Here is a 13,934-nt window from a genome sequence, read left to right as displayed (position 1 = left end):
CAGGGACGGTGACAACACCACCTCCCTGGACAGCCTGTCCTGATCACCCTTTCTGTGACTGAATTCTTCCTAATGGCCAACCTAAACCTCTGGCACAGCATACGACTATGTCCTCTCATCTGTTGCTTTCACCCTCAAGTGCAAAGTCATTCCTGCTTCAGGATGGGAAAAAGCCTTGGTTTGTGTGCATGTTGTGCAGGACATTTTCTTCCTGAGTATAGAAACAAAAGTACATGGGACGAGGCAGGGTGAGCTGTGCACAGACCTGCCTGCTACTGCAGTGGGTTTGCACAGCACCTCTGTCCCTTCTCTGCAACCTGCAACCTACAGGCACCAATGTAAGTAGCATTTCAGGCGGCAGATACGTGGAGAGATTGCTGTTGAGGAGGGCCAGAGGTAGGATTTATTCTGCTGTTTAGTGCCAAAACATTGTAAGAGGCATTTTTCAGTCTCTCACAAATTTCCCAACGGTGGTTTTAATAAGCAACAGCAAATGCTTATAGGGACCCAAGAAAAGAATGTCAGTAGTTGATGGTGCTGGGTGACCAGCCTCATAAATAGTAAGACAAGTTTCTTTTGCAACTGAAGAAAATTAAGAACCACTTAGACACTAGACTGGCTGTATGTTAGAAGCATAAAGTTGCCAGAATACATACAGCTGATGAGGAACGAAATGAGTGTGATCTCGAGAAGGAACTTGAACCTGGAGAATATAAGCAAGAAATTTGGCACTGGATATTACTTCTTCACAATTTTTAGTAAAACAGGATCTTATCAAATACATTGATCCATATATTCATTCTTCCTAAAAAATAGCTTTACAAATCAAAGCAACTTCTATGACATTGTATGTGGTTTGTAGCAGGGATTTGCAGTGTTTGACTCTTGCTGACTACCTACACATGAGACTAAGACCTCAATAACAGCACTTGCAACCTGTGAAAATCTTCATTTTAACAGCTAAGGAAAGATTTTACTTCATGAGAGGAGTGGTGCATGCCCCATGACCTTGCAGGACACCTCTCAGTCTTACAGACAAAGGAAATTGGGATGGAGAAAAGCATAACTTGACTTTCAATTGAGAAATGCAGTCCTGGAAATGAATGCTCTTAAATTAAAAGCTAGTGTTTATTCCAGCATAACTCTTGATTGTGTGTACATTTTGGTTTTGTTCCTCTTTTTTCTCATCTCCTCTTAACCTTTCTTCTCATCCAGCAGTGATGTCTTTTCCTTTCACAGGTGCTGCAGGGTTGGAGGTGTCCTGGGCTCTGTGACTCATTTAGTGATGGCTCTGTAGGGCTGCCCTCCCACTGTCTGGTATATCTGCTCTCACTGTGTTTGCTTTCTGCCTCCAGACCTGCTCCACCTTTCTTCTGTCCAAAACTACTCCATCAGTAGGGTTTGTCATTTAATGTACATTTTACCCTGCAGCTTCTGCACCAGAGGCCCAGCTTAGTTTAGGTTCTAGACATTGTCACAGTGTCACCATCTTAAATTAAGAAATAACAAATCTTCTGAAGAGTTAATGAAAATAAACATTATCCATAGATAGTAGCAATATTTGGAGCAAAACCAATACCTAAAAATGTGCATTGTAATAAAATATTGTGAAGAGCATTAGATAATGCTCTCCAGTGTCATAAGGTACACTATACAAGTCACAGCCTGTATTTCATAAATTATCAGTTTAATGTGTTGGCAATGCTGTCAGAAGCCAATCCTACCCAGTATAATAAAGTCTTTCCTTTTCTGATCAATGCATTTTAAATATCAAGCAAGGCTAGTATACTTCAGATGTTCCTTCTATCTGCCTTTGAATCTTGGCAGAGTACCCCATTGCAAAGCACAAGCTGACATTCTTGTGGGTAAATAGAGAAGTGAGACACTCAGGAGTAAACATGTCACTGATTAGATTGGAAAAAAGCTGGTAATTTAAGCCAGTGTCAGTCTGGAAATTATTAATCTAAGGATAGACAGAATCCTTTAGGGAGAGGGAAACTATTCTACCAGGGAGGCTGTAGGAGCATAAAACTCCTTGCAGAGGGTTATTTGAAGATAGCGGAGCTGGGTGGGGATGGGTGACCCCCCAGCTAAGGTGGTCTGTGCATCTGGATCTTCACAACCCATGGTAGAACAGGTCCCACTCAGCCTCCCTTTCCACCAGCAGTTCTCTTCCTGGAGCTCTGCTAGCATGGACTGCTTGGAGATTCAGTCCACTTTTGGAAAATATTGAGGGATTTGGGATGAAAACAAGCAAAAAATCCAATTCAAAAAAGTGTCTAAACTCACATGTGTATGCATAAACATAAAAAAAAGTATGCATCCACATAGATATAATAAATATGTTGATTGTATATTACCCAATAATATAAAATTTAATATTAATATGGTTTATTAATGCTGCATATATGCATCTACATCTATATAACATATATTGTACAATCTACGTGTGTGTATATATATATAAAATATATGTAGATTATATAATATCCAGGCATATAAAATATAGTATTAATTGAGATTTAATTTTTTTGTTTGTTTTATTTTTGTGTTTAGTTTGGTTTTGTTGTCGTTGTTTTGTTTTTTGGTTTTTTGTTTTTTGGTTTTGTTTAGTTGTTGTTTTGGTTTTCTTTCTTTTTTCTTTTTTTAATGCATATTCCCTTCCACCCAAATGTTTGTGTTTTCAGATTATTTTATTTACAGGGCACCCCCTCAGCAGTGCAGGGTGGAGTAAGGAAGGTCTGGCTGGAGCAGATTATTGCCCGGCCATCAGCGATGGCCCTGGCCCCCGTCCAGCGAACAGAAATGGGTGGGCACAAGGGTCACTGCTTCACGGATGTGATAATCCCGGGGGGGTCTCACAATTCCTCCCCGCGTTCGTATGCATGCATTCCCTCTGCAGAGGCAGCTTTGCTTTCTCTTGGGGTATATTTTTTTGTATCAGCAAAAACAACCAGGAAGAAAAAAAATGTTTCATTAAAATTAGAACGGAGAATCGACTGCTGAAGCGCTTGATTTTTTAGATTTTTTTGTTTTTGTTTTTAAAGCCTAATTCACCTTAAAGAATCTCAAAAGCAGCCTCAAGGGAAAGATCTGTGATTTTTTGTAATGGAAAGCGGTAGCCTCTAGGGCCCAGAGGATATGCAGGGAGGCATTTTCTCCTGCTGGTGCAGCTGAGAGCCAGCGAGAGAGAGCGAGACCTGGAAATGAAAGTAAAGAGATCAGGAGGCACATGGAGGGAGCTGCAGGGGCAGCCGATCCAGAAGCAGAATGCTGCCTTCTATAATTAAATAGCACTTACTATTATTATTACTTCTAGTAATAATACATTAATAATATCTCTAGTAATACAATACCATTTATCAAGGAAAGTTTATGCCTAGTGTGGGAGGGAAAACCCGAGAAGAGGTGAGTTATTTATTATTATTTTGGGGGGATTATTTTTGTCTTAAATCAATTCTCTGTGTGTTTGTGTATGTAGAAAGGGGTGGACTTGAGTAACAAGAAATTCTGGATGTTGCTTCATTAGAAAGTAAAGGTTTCAGATAGTAGCTGCATAGATGAAAGGTTGTGTAATTGGAAATGTAAAGAAAATGTGGTGAAAAATAATACGGGTGAGATTTTGAAGCTAAACCCTCTTCCGCCAAAAATGTGGGGTTTGCAAAAAAAAATTTTGTCAAAGATCCTAATCCCACCCCCTGGAAAAAAATGTGGTAGTCTAAAATTGCATAGCTAGGGGGAAAGACCCTGGGTTTACGTGGAAAACTTAGTATTAATCGCGTTTGTGCCTGTTTGTGTTTTGTTCGTTCGGGATGTGTATTCTGGTCTGTATTTAGGCTGCAGTTTCCCCCTCTTGTTTGGTCCAAACCCCATGAAACGGCAGAGAAGCCCATTTGGAATTGCTTTTTAGATGGACTTTCCGTGGGGTCTCCTAAAGTTTATCAAATAAGAAGACTGTGCTTTTTTGGGTTTTGTTTTGTTTGTTTTGGTTTTAATTCTTTAATGTTTTAGACAGTTTCCGGGTGGCAGGGGACGTTATGTGTTGGATTTTGGTGGTTTTTTTTCCTCTTAAAGCTGTCTCCCAGACTCTTGGAGACGCGTGATTTTTATCTAAGTGGATGGGGGTGGGGAAGGAGGAAGAGTATGTTTTGGTTTGTTTTCCTTTTCCCGGGGAAACATGGATGTCTTCTGCCCTGGGAGACCCCTCCCAGCAGGGCTGCAGTGTTGGAGTGCCGGGGTGCCGGCGTTCGGCAGAGTCGCGGGGGTGCGGGAGGCGCCGCCGGCCCCTCTCCGCTCCAGCGGCCGAGGTGGCGCCTCTCCCGGCTGCGGCCTCTACGCAAGGCCGGGGAGCCGCGGCCTAGTGCGGGCAGCGGGGGGAGGGAGCGAGCCAGGGCTCCCGCGCCATCCGTGTGGGAACGAGCCCCCGGATTTAGTTTTTCAAATGAGGCACAGGAATGCGAGCTGGGTGGGCAGAAACCCAAGAGCAAGTGGCTTAGGGATAGGCAGCATTAGCCCACAGCTCTCTCCTTGCTCCTTGGCTGCGCTGCGGTGGGGACAGGAGGAAGGGTGGTCTGTGGTACATGAAGGTGTTACGTATGGAGTGGTTATGTGTGGAGCTACTATGGAAGGGCTATGTGTGGAACACAAGGCTGAAGGGGCTGGAAAATGAAGTAATGGGGGTTGATGTGGTCAGTTGAGGCTTTAGCCCCCACTACCATCCCCCTCTCAGGGAAACTTAAGAGTCACAGCTTTTATTTTCACTGGGGGGTGAGCTGGTTGTTGCTACCTTGCTTTGCATTCACTGGGTGCAGTGAATATTGCTGGGTGCAGCTGGTGACACCCCAGCGACCCCAGTGATGGTGCAAAGCAGGTGTGGCACTAGTGGGGTGCTGGGATGTGAGATGGTGGCCATGGAAGTTCCTTGGGGCGGCGGGTGTGGGGAGGGACACAGGAGTCTGCCCTGGTGGGCACCGCACAGTGGTGGGGAATCCAAGAGCGATTGGCTGAGAGAAGTAGTGAAACCCAGGGAGTGGGACATGGCAGAAGGCAGCTGCAGGAGTGAGCAAGAGCCCAAGTTTGTAGTGGGTTCTGCAGTTTGTCCTTTACTTGATGTGTGTTAGCTATTGTGCCGTACCACTAAGGTGGCCAAACTTCAGGCAGTGAAAGACTCCCATGTTTCAGACCAGTGTATCCTGGAGCCTTTTTCCTGGGCAGCTCCAGTGTCAGCTCTGCAACCTGCAACTTGCATCTGAGTGTGCTTATTTCTAGCTGAAATGTTACAGTCAATGCCTGGAAGTCAATCAAGTGTCAGCTCATTGCCATCTTATAATACAGTGTGAAAAACTTTGCCCAAATTCAGTTCTGACAGGGTTATGAATAAGAGCTGTGTCCTTGATAAGACGAATTCAAGTCTTTCCGTTCATCTCATGTTTCTACCATCTACCCATCTAGATATCCACCCAATTTGTGATTCAGTCACCTAGTTTACTGCCTCATGCTTCCTTCTTAAGGCAAGAAAACGGTTTTGCCTGTCTGTAGCATTATATTCCTCTCTGGCAAATGGTTTGTAATTTATTGACAAACTGAATAAAGTTTTCTCTCGATGCTGGACCTCTATCCAGGGAGGATAAATGTCTCTGGACTGAAAGGATGAGAGTTTTGTAATGGAGATATAAATACTCGGTATTTGAATTTTGCTGGTGATTTGAGTGGACAAGTCTGGACAGAGAGATTTGGTGGGGGAGAGAAAAGGGATCCTTGTATACAGTGCTTCATCAAATGTTTTCTATTGTGTTTCTAAAATTATTTAAAAGCTCAAGAAAACAAAAGCTAAACAAGCTTTGCACTTAAAATTAATTATGCGGTAGCTGTGGTATAGTGTGCAGCAGAACTGAAGTGTTGCTCATGTGGGTGGCTCACTGTGTGTTGGGTTTGCTGGTGTAAGAAGTGCATGGCTTGGTCTGAGTGTTAAATGCAACACAGTGAAGAGGCTGGAATGATGGGAGAGACAGAAGTGACTGGGTTTGCTGGTGAGGTAGTGGAGGAGGAGGTGTGAGGAGCAAAAGGAGGAGTCTGACTGGCAGCCTCCTGCAGTGGTTGGGGCAGGTAGGACAGATGAAGGATCTGCCACACGTGAAGGAGATTATTGGTATGGAGTCACATTGAAGGGGAAAGAAAGGTAGTTGTTCCTGAGAGATGTGCAAGAAGTTGTTGGGTAGCAGCACATGGTGAGTGCTTTGAAGGTGCTGCCATGAGGGGATGAGTCTTATGTGCAAAGTCATGACTTAAGCCTGGAGGTGTGACAGACCTGTAGCAGAGAAAGCTGGTCACCCACTTGCAGGGAGGGAGGAATGTGGGGCAGTACCAGGGAACAACAGTCTAGAGTGGAGATCAGGACTGTGGTTTATGTTTAAAGAAGGCAATGGAGGGTTTTGGGTTGAAGAACATTCACTCTGAAGATAAGCGTCAAACTGCAGAGCACCAACAGCATGCAGGGCACAGAAGGTTGTCTTTTACCACGGTTTTATAACAAGGAGCAAACTGTAGCTGTGTATTGTGGAACTTACAGAGATGCAGTAGGCTGGTCAGCCATCCAGGTGAAACAAGGATGGGGATATTCATGCTAGATGCAGTGGCAGTAGTGATGAGGAGAGAAAAAAACAGAAAGGGAGCTTCAGGATGCAAGAAGAGTTAGGTAACTCTAGAAAGGAGACATTCTGTAGCCATTCCCAGTAGTCCTTTGGCTGCACTCCAGGTTTGGGTCAGTAACTTTTGAATGCCCTTCTCTCTGGGCAAGCAACAGTAATCAGTTCTCACTGTAACACAGACTCACATTGTGCTGTGTAGGATGTTTTAGCAGTGGGGTCAGGGTAACTGTGAGAACAGGTATGGATCTCCTCTCCTTGCAGAGTGTTTTAAAGGCTGAGCTCAGAAACAGAAGTAGACCATGTGTATTGAAAGTTTTTTAAGGTGGTGATGTGTTTTGTGGATATACACAGTTGTAAAGGTGTGCCTGGCATCTTTGGAATGCAGCCATTGCCTTGGTGGTGACCAGCCAGTGTTCAGCTGCCCTCCTCACGGTCGCCAATAATCTCCCTTTTAATCAGATCTGTGGGCTTCTGCTTCACTTCCCTGACTTAGGTTCCCTCCAGCATGACTCAGGGAGCAGCAAGAACAGGGCTGCACCTCCAGGCAGGACAAATGAGTAGCAGCAGAAGGTGATGGCAGTCACCAGCAATGCCCTCACTCACAGGCTACAGTCCCACCACACGTGAACAGTGTAGGCAGAACTAGATGCCAATAGGAGTGGTGCATCAACAGCCCCAAAGAAGATGAGGTGGTGAATCTAGTCCAGGTCCACTCAGTGAGTCCAGTGGTAGGAGATGGTGCCAGAGACAGGACTGGAGACAAGCTGCCTGCAATGAAGATCTGAGATTTGTCCCAGAGGTAGACCTGAGGACTAGTTCACCTACAGCATGGCTCAGACAAGGCAGGACCTCGACCTGGACTGAAATGGAGCTTCTAGACTATGGACAGAGGGCCATAGGTGGGGGTCCAAGGTGAGGCTGTTTGGAATGCTTCAAGACTTTTAGTGTATTTAGCTAGAAAATCTTCCTCCCTGTGCTTTCCCCATGAGCCTTTGGGAGGGTCCATTTGACTCTTTTGCCTTCTCTTCTCCCCCAGAGTTTCTCTCTTGTCATTTCTTATGGAGGCCCTTTCCTCACTCTTGTCTCAGATGGCCCTACCGTGATGTGGGGTGGCTCTGTCCTTTCATGTCTTTCACTGCTGCCTTTGTGGAAATGGTTCCTTCTGCTCCTCTTCCGCTTCTCTGTTCTCTCTTTCTTCCTCTGTCTTTGCAGAATTTCACACAGGGAGAAAAAAATAAATTAATTATCTCTCTCTTTGTCTACCTCTCAAGCCTGTCTGCCTGTATCGTTAGTGATCATATTAACCTCACAATCTCCTTGTTAAATTTCCTTCTTTCTTCCTGATTGCTCATTATCCAGGCTATTTATGAATCAATGCAGGCATTCTGTTGATGTTGTACTGAAGTGTATCAGCTCTTCTCCATCACTTCTGTTTAAAAGCCTTTGTAGAGATGCTGATCATCCCTCACCTTGGCTATTGGCTTTCCCTTTCTTGCTGCACTACCCATCCTGTTCCAAGTTCAGCTGCTTAAAGTCTCCTACCTGCTGCTTGAACGAGGTTGCTCCCAAATTTACTGTCTGATGACTTAGAAACTGCAAAGTATCACTTTCAAGTTCTTGCTTCCTTCTGCTGCCACTTTCTCTCACTCCAGTCTTTCCTGCTTCCCCCCACTCTTCTTGTTGGTAAAGGGCAGTTCAGTTCTACATTTTGCATGGCACAGAGCACAATCAGTTAAGGGCGTGCTGGGTTGTCAGAATTGATTCTTATACCTTAAGATTCTTGTACCTTAAAGGCCCCTTCAACCTGTGTCATTGATACTGCAAGATATCTTAGAATGATAGAGATGGTCTTAATGTAGGAGCTGGATGATAATCCTCTCCAAGCTGTTGTAGTGTAGAGGTGGAGAAATTACTTTAGTATCTTCTTAGAGGCGGTCCTGGGTTGGGAAGGTATAAGGTCTTCATCTCCATCTCATTTCAGTGTTTCTGTACTTGCTGCCTTTGTCCCCAAGTTCCTGTTCCTCAAATGCTGAGCATTATTTGTGGTCACAGCTGGTTGATGAGAAATTTGCTGTCATCAGCAGCTCAGTTTTACCACAAAGTGCCATCCTTTCTTGCCTTCATTATTCTTTTCTTGTGCTACAGGCCTGTGTACCTTGGAGAAAGGTCACTGGGGAACCATTCCAAAATTTACTTCCAAACTGCAGAGGATGAAGTGCAGATAACTCTTGAGCCTTCATAAGGGTGATGCCCACCCCAGTTTAAAGCACTGCAGGATAGGGCTCTGTTCCCTCTCCAAAGTGTTCCCCAGTCTGTGCTGCTCTTGCCTGCTGATTTTCAGCATGAAATCCCCATTGCATGCATTCAGTGCTGTGCTTTTATGTGGACCACAGCAAGCAATTTCATCTCCCTTTGTGCTGTATCTCCATAAACCTTATGTAGATAAGGTATATTTCATATGCTGTGCAGTAAACTAGTTTAAAGCTGTCCCAGATAAATAGTGGTCAGAATTGTGTATCATGGGAGGGTCTAAGCACAAATTCCTGAAATGACTGCCAGTGCAGGCAAAGATGGTATTTGGTTTCTTCCCTTTCCTAGAAGGCAGTCATGATAACAGTTGGTTCCCATTGCTTTATTTACTGGCAGCCTAAGCAGAGAGCTCAAATTGAAGTAATTCCTCTTTGCCCCTGCGTCCTGTCAGTGGCATGTGAGAAAAAGCAGATACTTGGTAGCGAGCTGCTTGCCGTGCTGTATCTGCAGTGTGGATAAATCATGGGCTTTGCTGTTCAGGGCATCAGGTCTGGAACATTTTGTTAGTAGTAAATTCAGGCACAAACAAAATACTTTGCTGTTTAATTGCCAGCAAGACCTAAAATGACTCACTTTGTGTTGTTTCTTTTTCTTCTTCCTCCACAGCAACCATAATGGAGAGGCAGAAGAGAAAACAAGAAATAGAGAAAGGACTACAGTTCATTCAGTAAGTGGACAACCTCAGGGTTCCCCATGGATTTGGAGGTGGTCATCTTTCTGTTGAGGATTGCAGGAACTGAGTTTTTCCTATTCACTGCTTTGGGTTTGCTGCATGGGAAAGAAATACTGTCCTGAGGATTTTGACTGTGATTTTTTTCAGGGTGTTTCTTGTCCTGTTAACTTAAAATTCTGTAATTTTAATTTCCTTTGGTTTTGCCCTCCACTGCAGTTCCAGGATTATCTTTACAGTCAGCATAATGCTAATAGTACTTGGATCTTCTACATCATCTTCAGTATGAAGATCTCAAAGTGCTCTCTTAATAAGGCTGTCCCACCTTTGTTAGGAAGGGAGATAGTGTTTCAGCTCTACAGGTGGGGACACAAGGTACATAACTTGTTAGGCCCCCCCATATGGTGCCTATAGGAAAAATAGATAACCTGGGTTCTTTTACAGTTGCCAACCTGCAACTGTAGAGTTTCGGATCACTCCTCTATGAATGTCATGTGGCCTTCTAGAGCTTGAAGTTGCTCATGTAGTAGTTACAAATCCTAGTACTTCCTTATCAGATACAGTAGTATTTCTCCCTCCCATATTTGACTTAGCAGAGGCCTCAAACTCAGGTCCAGGTTCCATGGTGAGTAAGGAAGTAGTAAGATTGTAATCAGATAGGTTTCAGGTTTTTTTAAGGTCTGCTTTGTGTCCTGCAATTATTATGCCTGAAATCTGTGCCACTACAATAGGAAAGCCCCTAGATCTTCCATGTTACATATTTGTATCCTGTAATAGGACCATGATATTTTCATCCCAGTCTGAGACTAAATAGGGCTCATAGCCCGGTTTTGGAGAGGTAACATTGAGATTTATATTGGTAGCACTTATAAAAATGCATGAGATTCTGGAGAAGAAAATAATTTAGAAATATGAGATGTAGTTCATGCATCTGGGGCATATCTTGCACTCTGAACCAGGAGCAGTGCCATATGTTGGTTTGTTTTGATGTGAAAGAGGGAGTCCAAATATGTAAGCAGCATGAATATTTCTTACAAAGCCATGACATTTCCTGTTGTTAATTTTAAGGAGTGATTAGGTGAAATCTAAAACATGTTTATTCTGTTACCAGTAAGATCATGTATGCACTGTGGGTGAGAAAAGCTATGAAAGGTGCTGAGGATTCCTCTAGGGCCTATTGATTTGTTCTTGAAGAGAAACAATGAATATATGTGGACCAAGCCTGGATGAATTGGGTAGTCCAATTTGAAGAACAGAACATTTCTCTTAAGTCTCAGTGCTATTGTAGGGTAGGTGTTATCCTCACAAGCTCTGCCAGCATTTGTGGTTCAGCCTTGGCCAAGAAAGTGTGGAGGTTCAGAACTGGACTCCTGAACCTGCACTGTTTTCTCCCTTCCTTTTGTGGGGTAGGCCTAAAGGCATGTGGCTAAGTTAAGGCAGAGAAAAGTGATTGCATTTATCTCTGTGTGTGTGTCTCTGGTCTCACAAAGAATTTGAAGAGGTCTTGGAGTGCCACTCTGGTGCCTCTCATTAGAGCCAGATGCACATAAAATACACTTGTATTCTTCATGGCAGTCTCTCATGGGACTTTAATAAAGATGGGTTTTTTAGGTGACTGTCAGAAGGCACATTACAAAGGATCATGTATGCACAGAAAATAAATGAAAATAAGACTCCTCTAGTCTCAAGTCCCTCTTAGATGTGACCATTGCTTGACACCACTATGAGTGTCACTGAGCATAATGCTCCCTAATTGTGCTCTCTTTGCCTCAGCTGCCTTTGCAGTGATAAAACGTTCAGTAACTTACTGAGGTCACCAGCACAGGACTAGAAAAAGGATCTCTTCATCAGACAAAAGCCCTTGTTTGCATAGATGCCTGTTTCATGAGTATTTTCTCTTCTTTTTCTTCAGGTCCACATTACCCCTAAGCCAAGAAGATTATGAGGTAATGGAGATTTTGTTTGTTGAAGCTGGGAGCCCTCTGGTTAGCAAGATTTGTTCTGTTGAACAGCCATTAGTTTACATGCCAAAAGTGAAGAATGTGGGATGCTCTGTCACAATTTACCTGTGACTTAAAGTTTTAAGGTTCTGATGATGACAACTTTCAGGGAAAGGAGAAGACACTGAAGTACTCAAGAAGAATGTGAATTTGACTGGATTATTCTCCTCTACCAAAAAACCTGATGTTTTACAGTAGGGTAGGGATGAAGGAGTATCTTAGCGGGCAAGCAGTTTGCTAAAAGATACAGAAAGGAATGGGAAATTGGGAAGCCTGTCCTGTCTCTGAATATCCATTTGAGTCTTATTTGTTCTCTCCCTGCTGCCCAGGCCTTTTTGCAGAAGCTGGTGAGAAACTTGTTTGCAGAGGGCAATGATTTGTTCCGAGAGAAGGATTTCAAGCTTTCCCTGGTCCAGTACGTAGAAGGGCTGAATGTGGCAGATTATGCAGCCTCTGATGAGGTGACCATCCCAAAGGAACTCCTCTGCAAGCTCCATGTCAACCGAGCTGCCTGCTACTTTGCCATGGTGAGTGCTTTCCCAAGTCATCCCCAGGAGCCAGGGTTACAGTGCTGTGCAGTTGGAAAAGATGTCATGAGATATTTCAGCTGGTTTTGTCCACTCCCTGTTCAAACACTGGAGGAGCCAACAACACACTGAAAAGTCTGCATTCTCCTCACAATTGCACTATGTCTTGCAAGACCAGAGGAAGGATGTGAGGAGAGGGGGCCAGGCCTAAGGTTCTAAGAACAATGCAGTTCTGCTCTTCAGTGGTGAGGAGTTAGAACTGTCCAGTGTCTTCCAGTGTTGAACAAGCATTTTTCTGGAATACTGTGTATTGTTCTGGAGGCTCTTGCCTCCTCCATTGAGACACTGGAAGACAGTAAGAAGGCTTTGGGTCTTGAAGGAACTTATGCAGCATAAACATGGAAAGGGATTCTGAAATACCAGGCTTTGAAAGGTTGCATGTTTCCATTTTACTCAGGGATGTAACAGCTTTTCCTCATGGCACAACCCCAGAGCCAGCCTGTCCTGTTTGTAAGGACACTGAGTCCCTTGAAAATTAGCAAGCAGTCACATAATTAAAGACTTTCAAGTGTAACATGCTCAGGATAGAGGGGGAGACAAGATAAGGTTGCTCAAGCAACCTTAGTTCTGTCATTCCTTGACTTTGAAGTGTTTTGAGTTTTGCAAGATTTAACAAAATGTTCTGTTAATGTAGGTGTGTTTGCACGCTGGTCTGTGCATGAGGTAACATATGTACTTCCACCTGCTGCTTGTATTCCTGCTTTTTGCTGAGAGATAGAACATTTGCATTCAGAGAAGGACAAGTTAGCCTGCTGTGCCTTAGCTGACTGCAGGTGGTCTGTTCCATGCAGGGGTTGTATGAGAAGGCGCTGGAAGACAGCGAGAAGGCTTTGAGTCTCGACAAGGAGAACATCCGAGCGCTGTTCCGGAAGGCCCGTTCCTTAAATGAACTTGGAAGACACAAAGAAGCGTATGAGTGCAACAGCCGATGCTTGCTGTCCCTCCCACATGTAAGTTTTTGACATACAACCCATCTTGGGTTTTGTGGCTCACAGTCTTTGTCTCCTCAACATGCTTAGTGTGAGGCAAGAGGATAGTGGAAGAGAAATTTTGTCTGTTCCCAAGAACATGCTTGTGCCCAGAAATTCTGTCTCTCTGACTCAAAGTTGTTTGTCCTCACATGTTTCTTCAGGCCTAATTACCTCTTACAGATAGTGCCAGCCAAGGACACCAGCTAGTGATAGCAGGTTCATGGTCTGTTTGTGAAGAACAAACCCCTACTCTAACAAAAGGTGAACTAAAGCCATGAGAATGTTTTAATTGGCTGGTTTTTTATCTCTAATAAAAGTGACAAGGATAAATGGGAACTGAAGCTCTGAAAGGAAAACTTGTATGGTTTTCCTGTGTTGGATATAAATGTCTCACATTTCACTTACTGATTGCTAAGGCAAAGTGATCAAGCTTTTTATTTCTTGAGGAACATGCAAAGGTGTTGTTGACATCACATGGCACAGTTATTTTTGTGTTCAGGGGTGTGCAAATTTTTGCATGCGGAGAGGACTGTCTGCATATACTAGGAGCTAAATATTTTCCTGATAGTGTTTTTGAGCATCCTCTTAGGCCAGATATTGATCTGGAAAGCAAACTGTGATTACATGGATTCAAGTGAGCACTTTGCTGATGTTGGTTCTGATCCATCACAGTAATGTTGTTAGAAGAAAAATGCTTCCACCTTAGCAGGAGAAGTTAACTTTCCTTTATTATTAGTGGTATAGAAGCA

The 13,934-nt window shown here is 43.8% G+C and overlaps 1 protein-coding gene across 7 annotated transcripts in view; it reads left to right on the top strand.

The window, feature by feature from the left end:
* The first annotated feature begins 2,901 nt into the window (after positions 1 to 2,901).
* ZC3H7B (zinc finger CCCH-type containing 7B) overlaps positions 2,902 to 13,934 on the top strand; it is a 47,455-nt gene continuing 36,422 nt past the window's right edge. For 4 of the 7 annotated variants that reach the window (XM_059473390.1, XM_059473385.1, XM_059473388.1 and 1 more), the window contains exons 1-5: positions 2,903 to 3,408; positions 9,564 to 9,624; positions 11,540 to 11,573; positions 11,957 to 12,154; positions 13,006 to 13,164. In XM_059473390.1, the coding sequence (XP_059329373.1) occupies positions 9,572 to 9,624; positions 11,540 to 11,573; positions 11,957 to 12,154; positions 13,006 to 13,164 (444 nt within the window). In that variant the 5' untranslated portion in view covers positions 2,903 to 3,408; positions 9,564 to 9,571. Of the gene's footprint in view, positions 3,409 to 9,563; positions 9,625 to 11,539; positions 11,574 to 11,956; positions 12,155 to 13,005; positions 13,165 to 13,934 lie in introns of all 7 variants that reach the window. The other 3 variants (XM_059473389.1, XM_059473386.1, XM_059473384.1) reach the window with 1 other exon arrangement.

Source organism: Ammospiza nelsoni, chromosome 5, assembly GCF_027579445.1.
Source record: "Ammospiza nelsoni isolate bAmmNel1 chromosome 5, bAmmNel1.pri, whole genome shotgun sequence".
Lineage (NCBI taxonomy): Eukaryota > Metazoa > Chordata > Aves > Passeriformes > Passerellidae > Ammospiza > Ammospiza nelsoni.
This window is presented reverse-complemented; position numbering and strand designations above follow the sequence as displayed.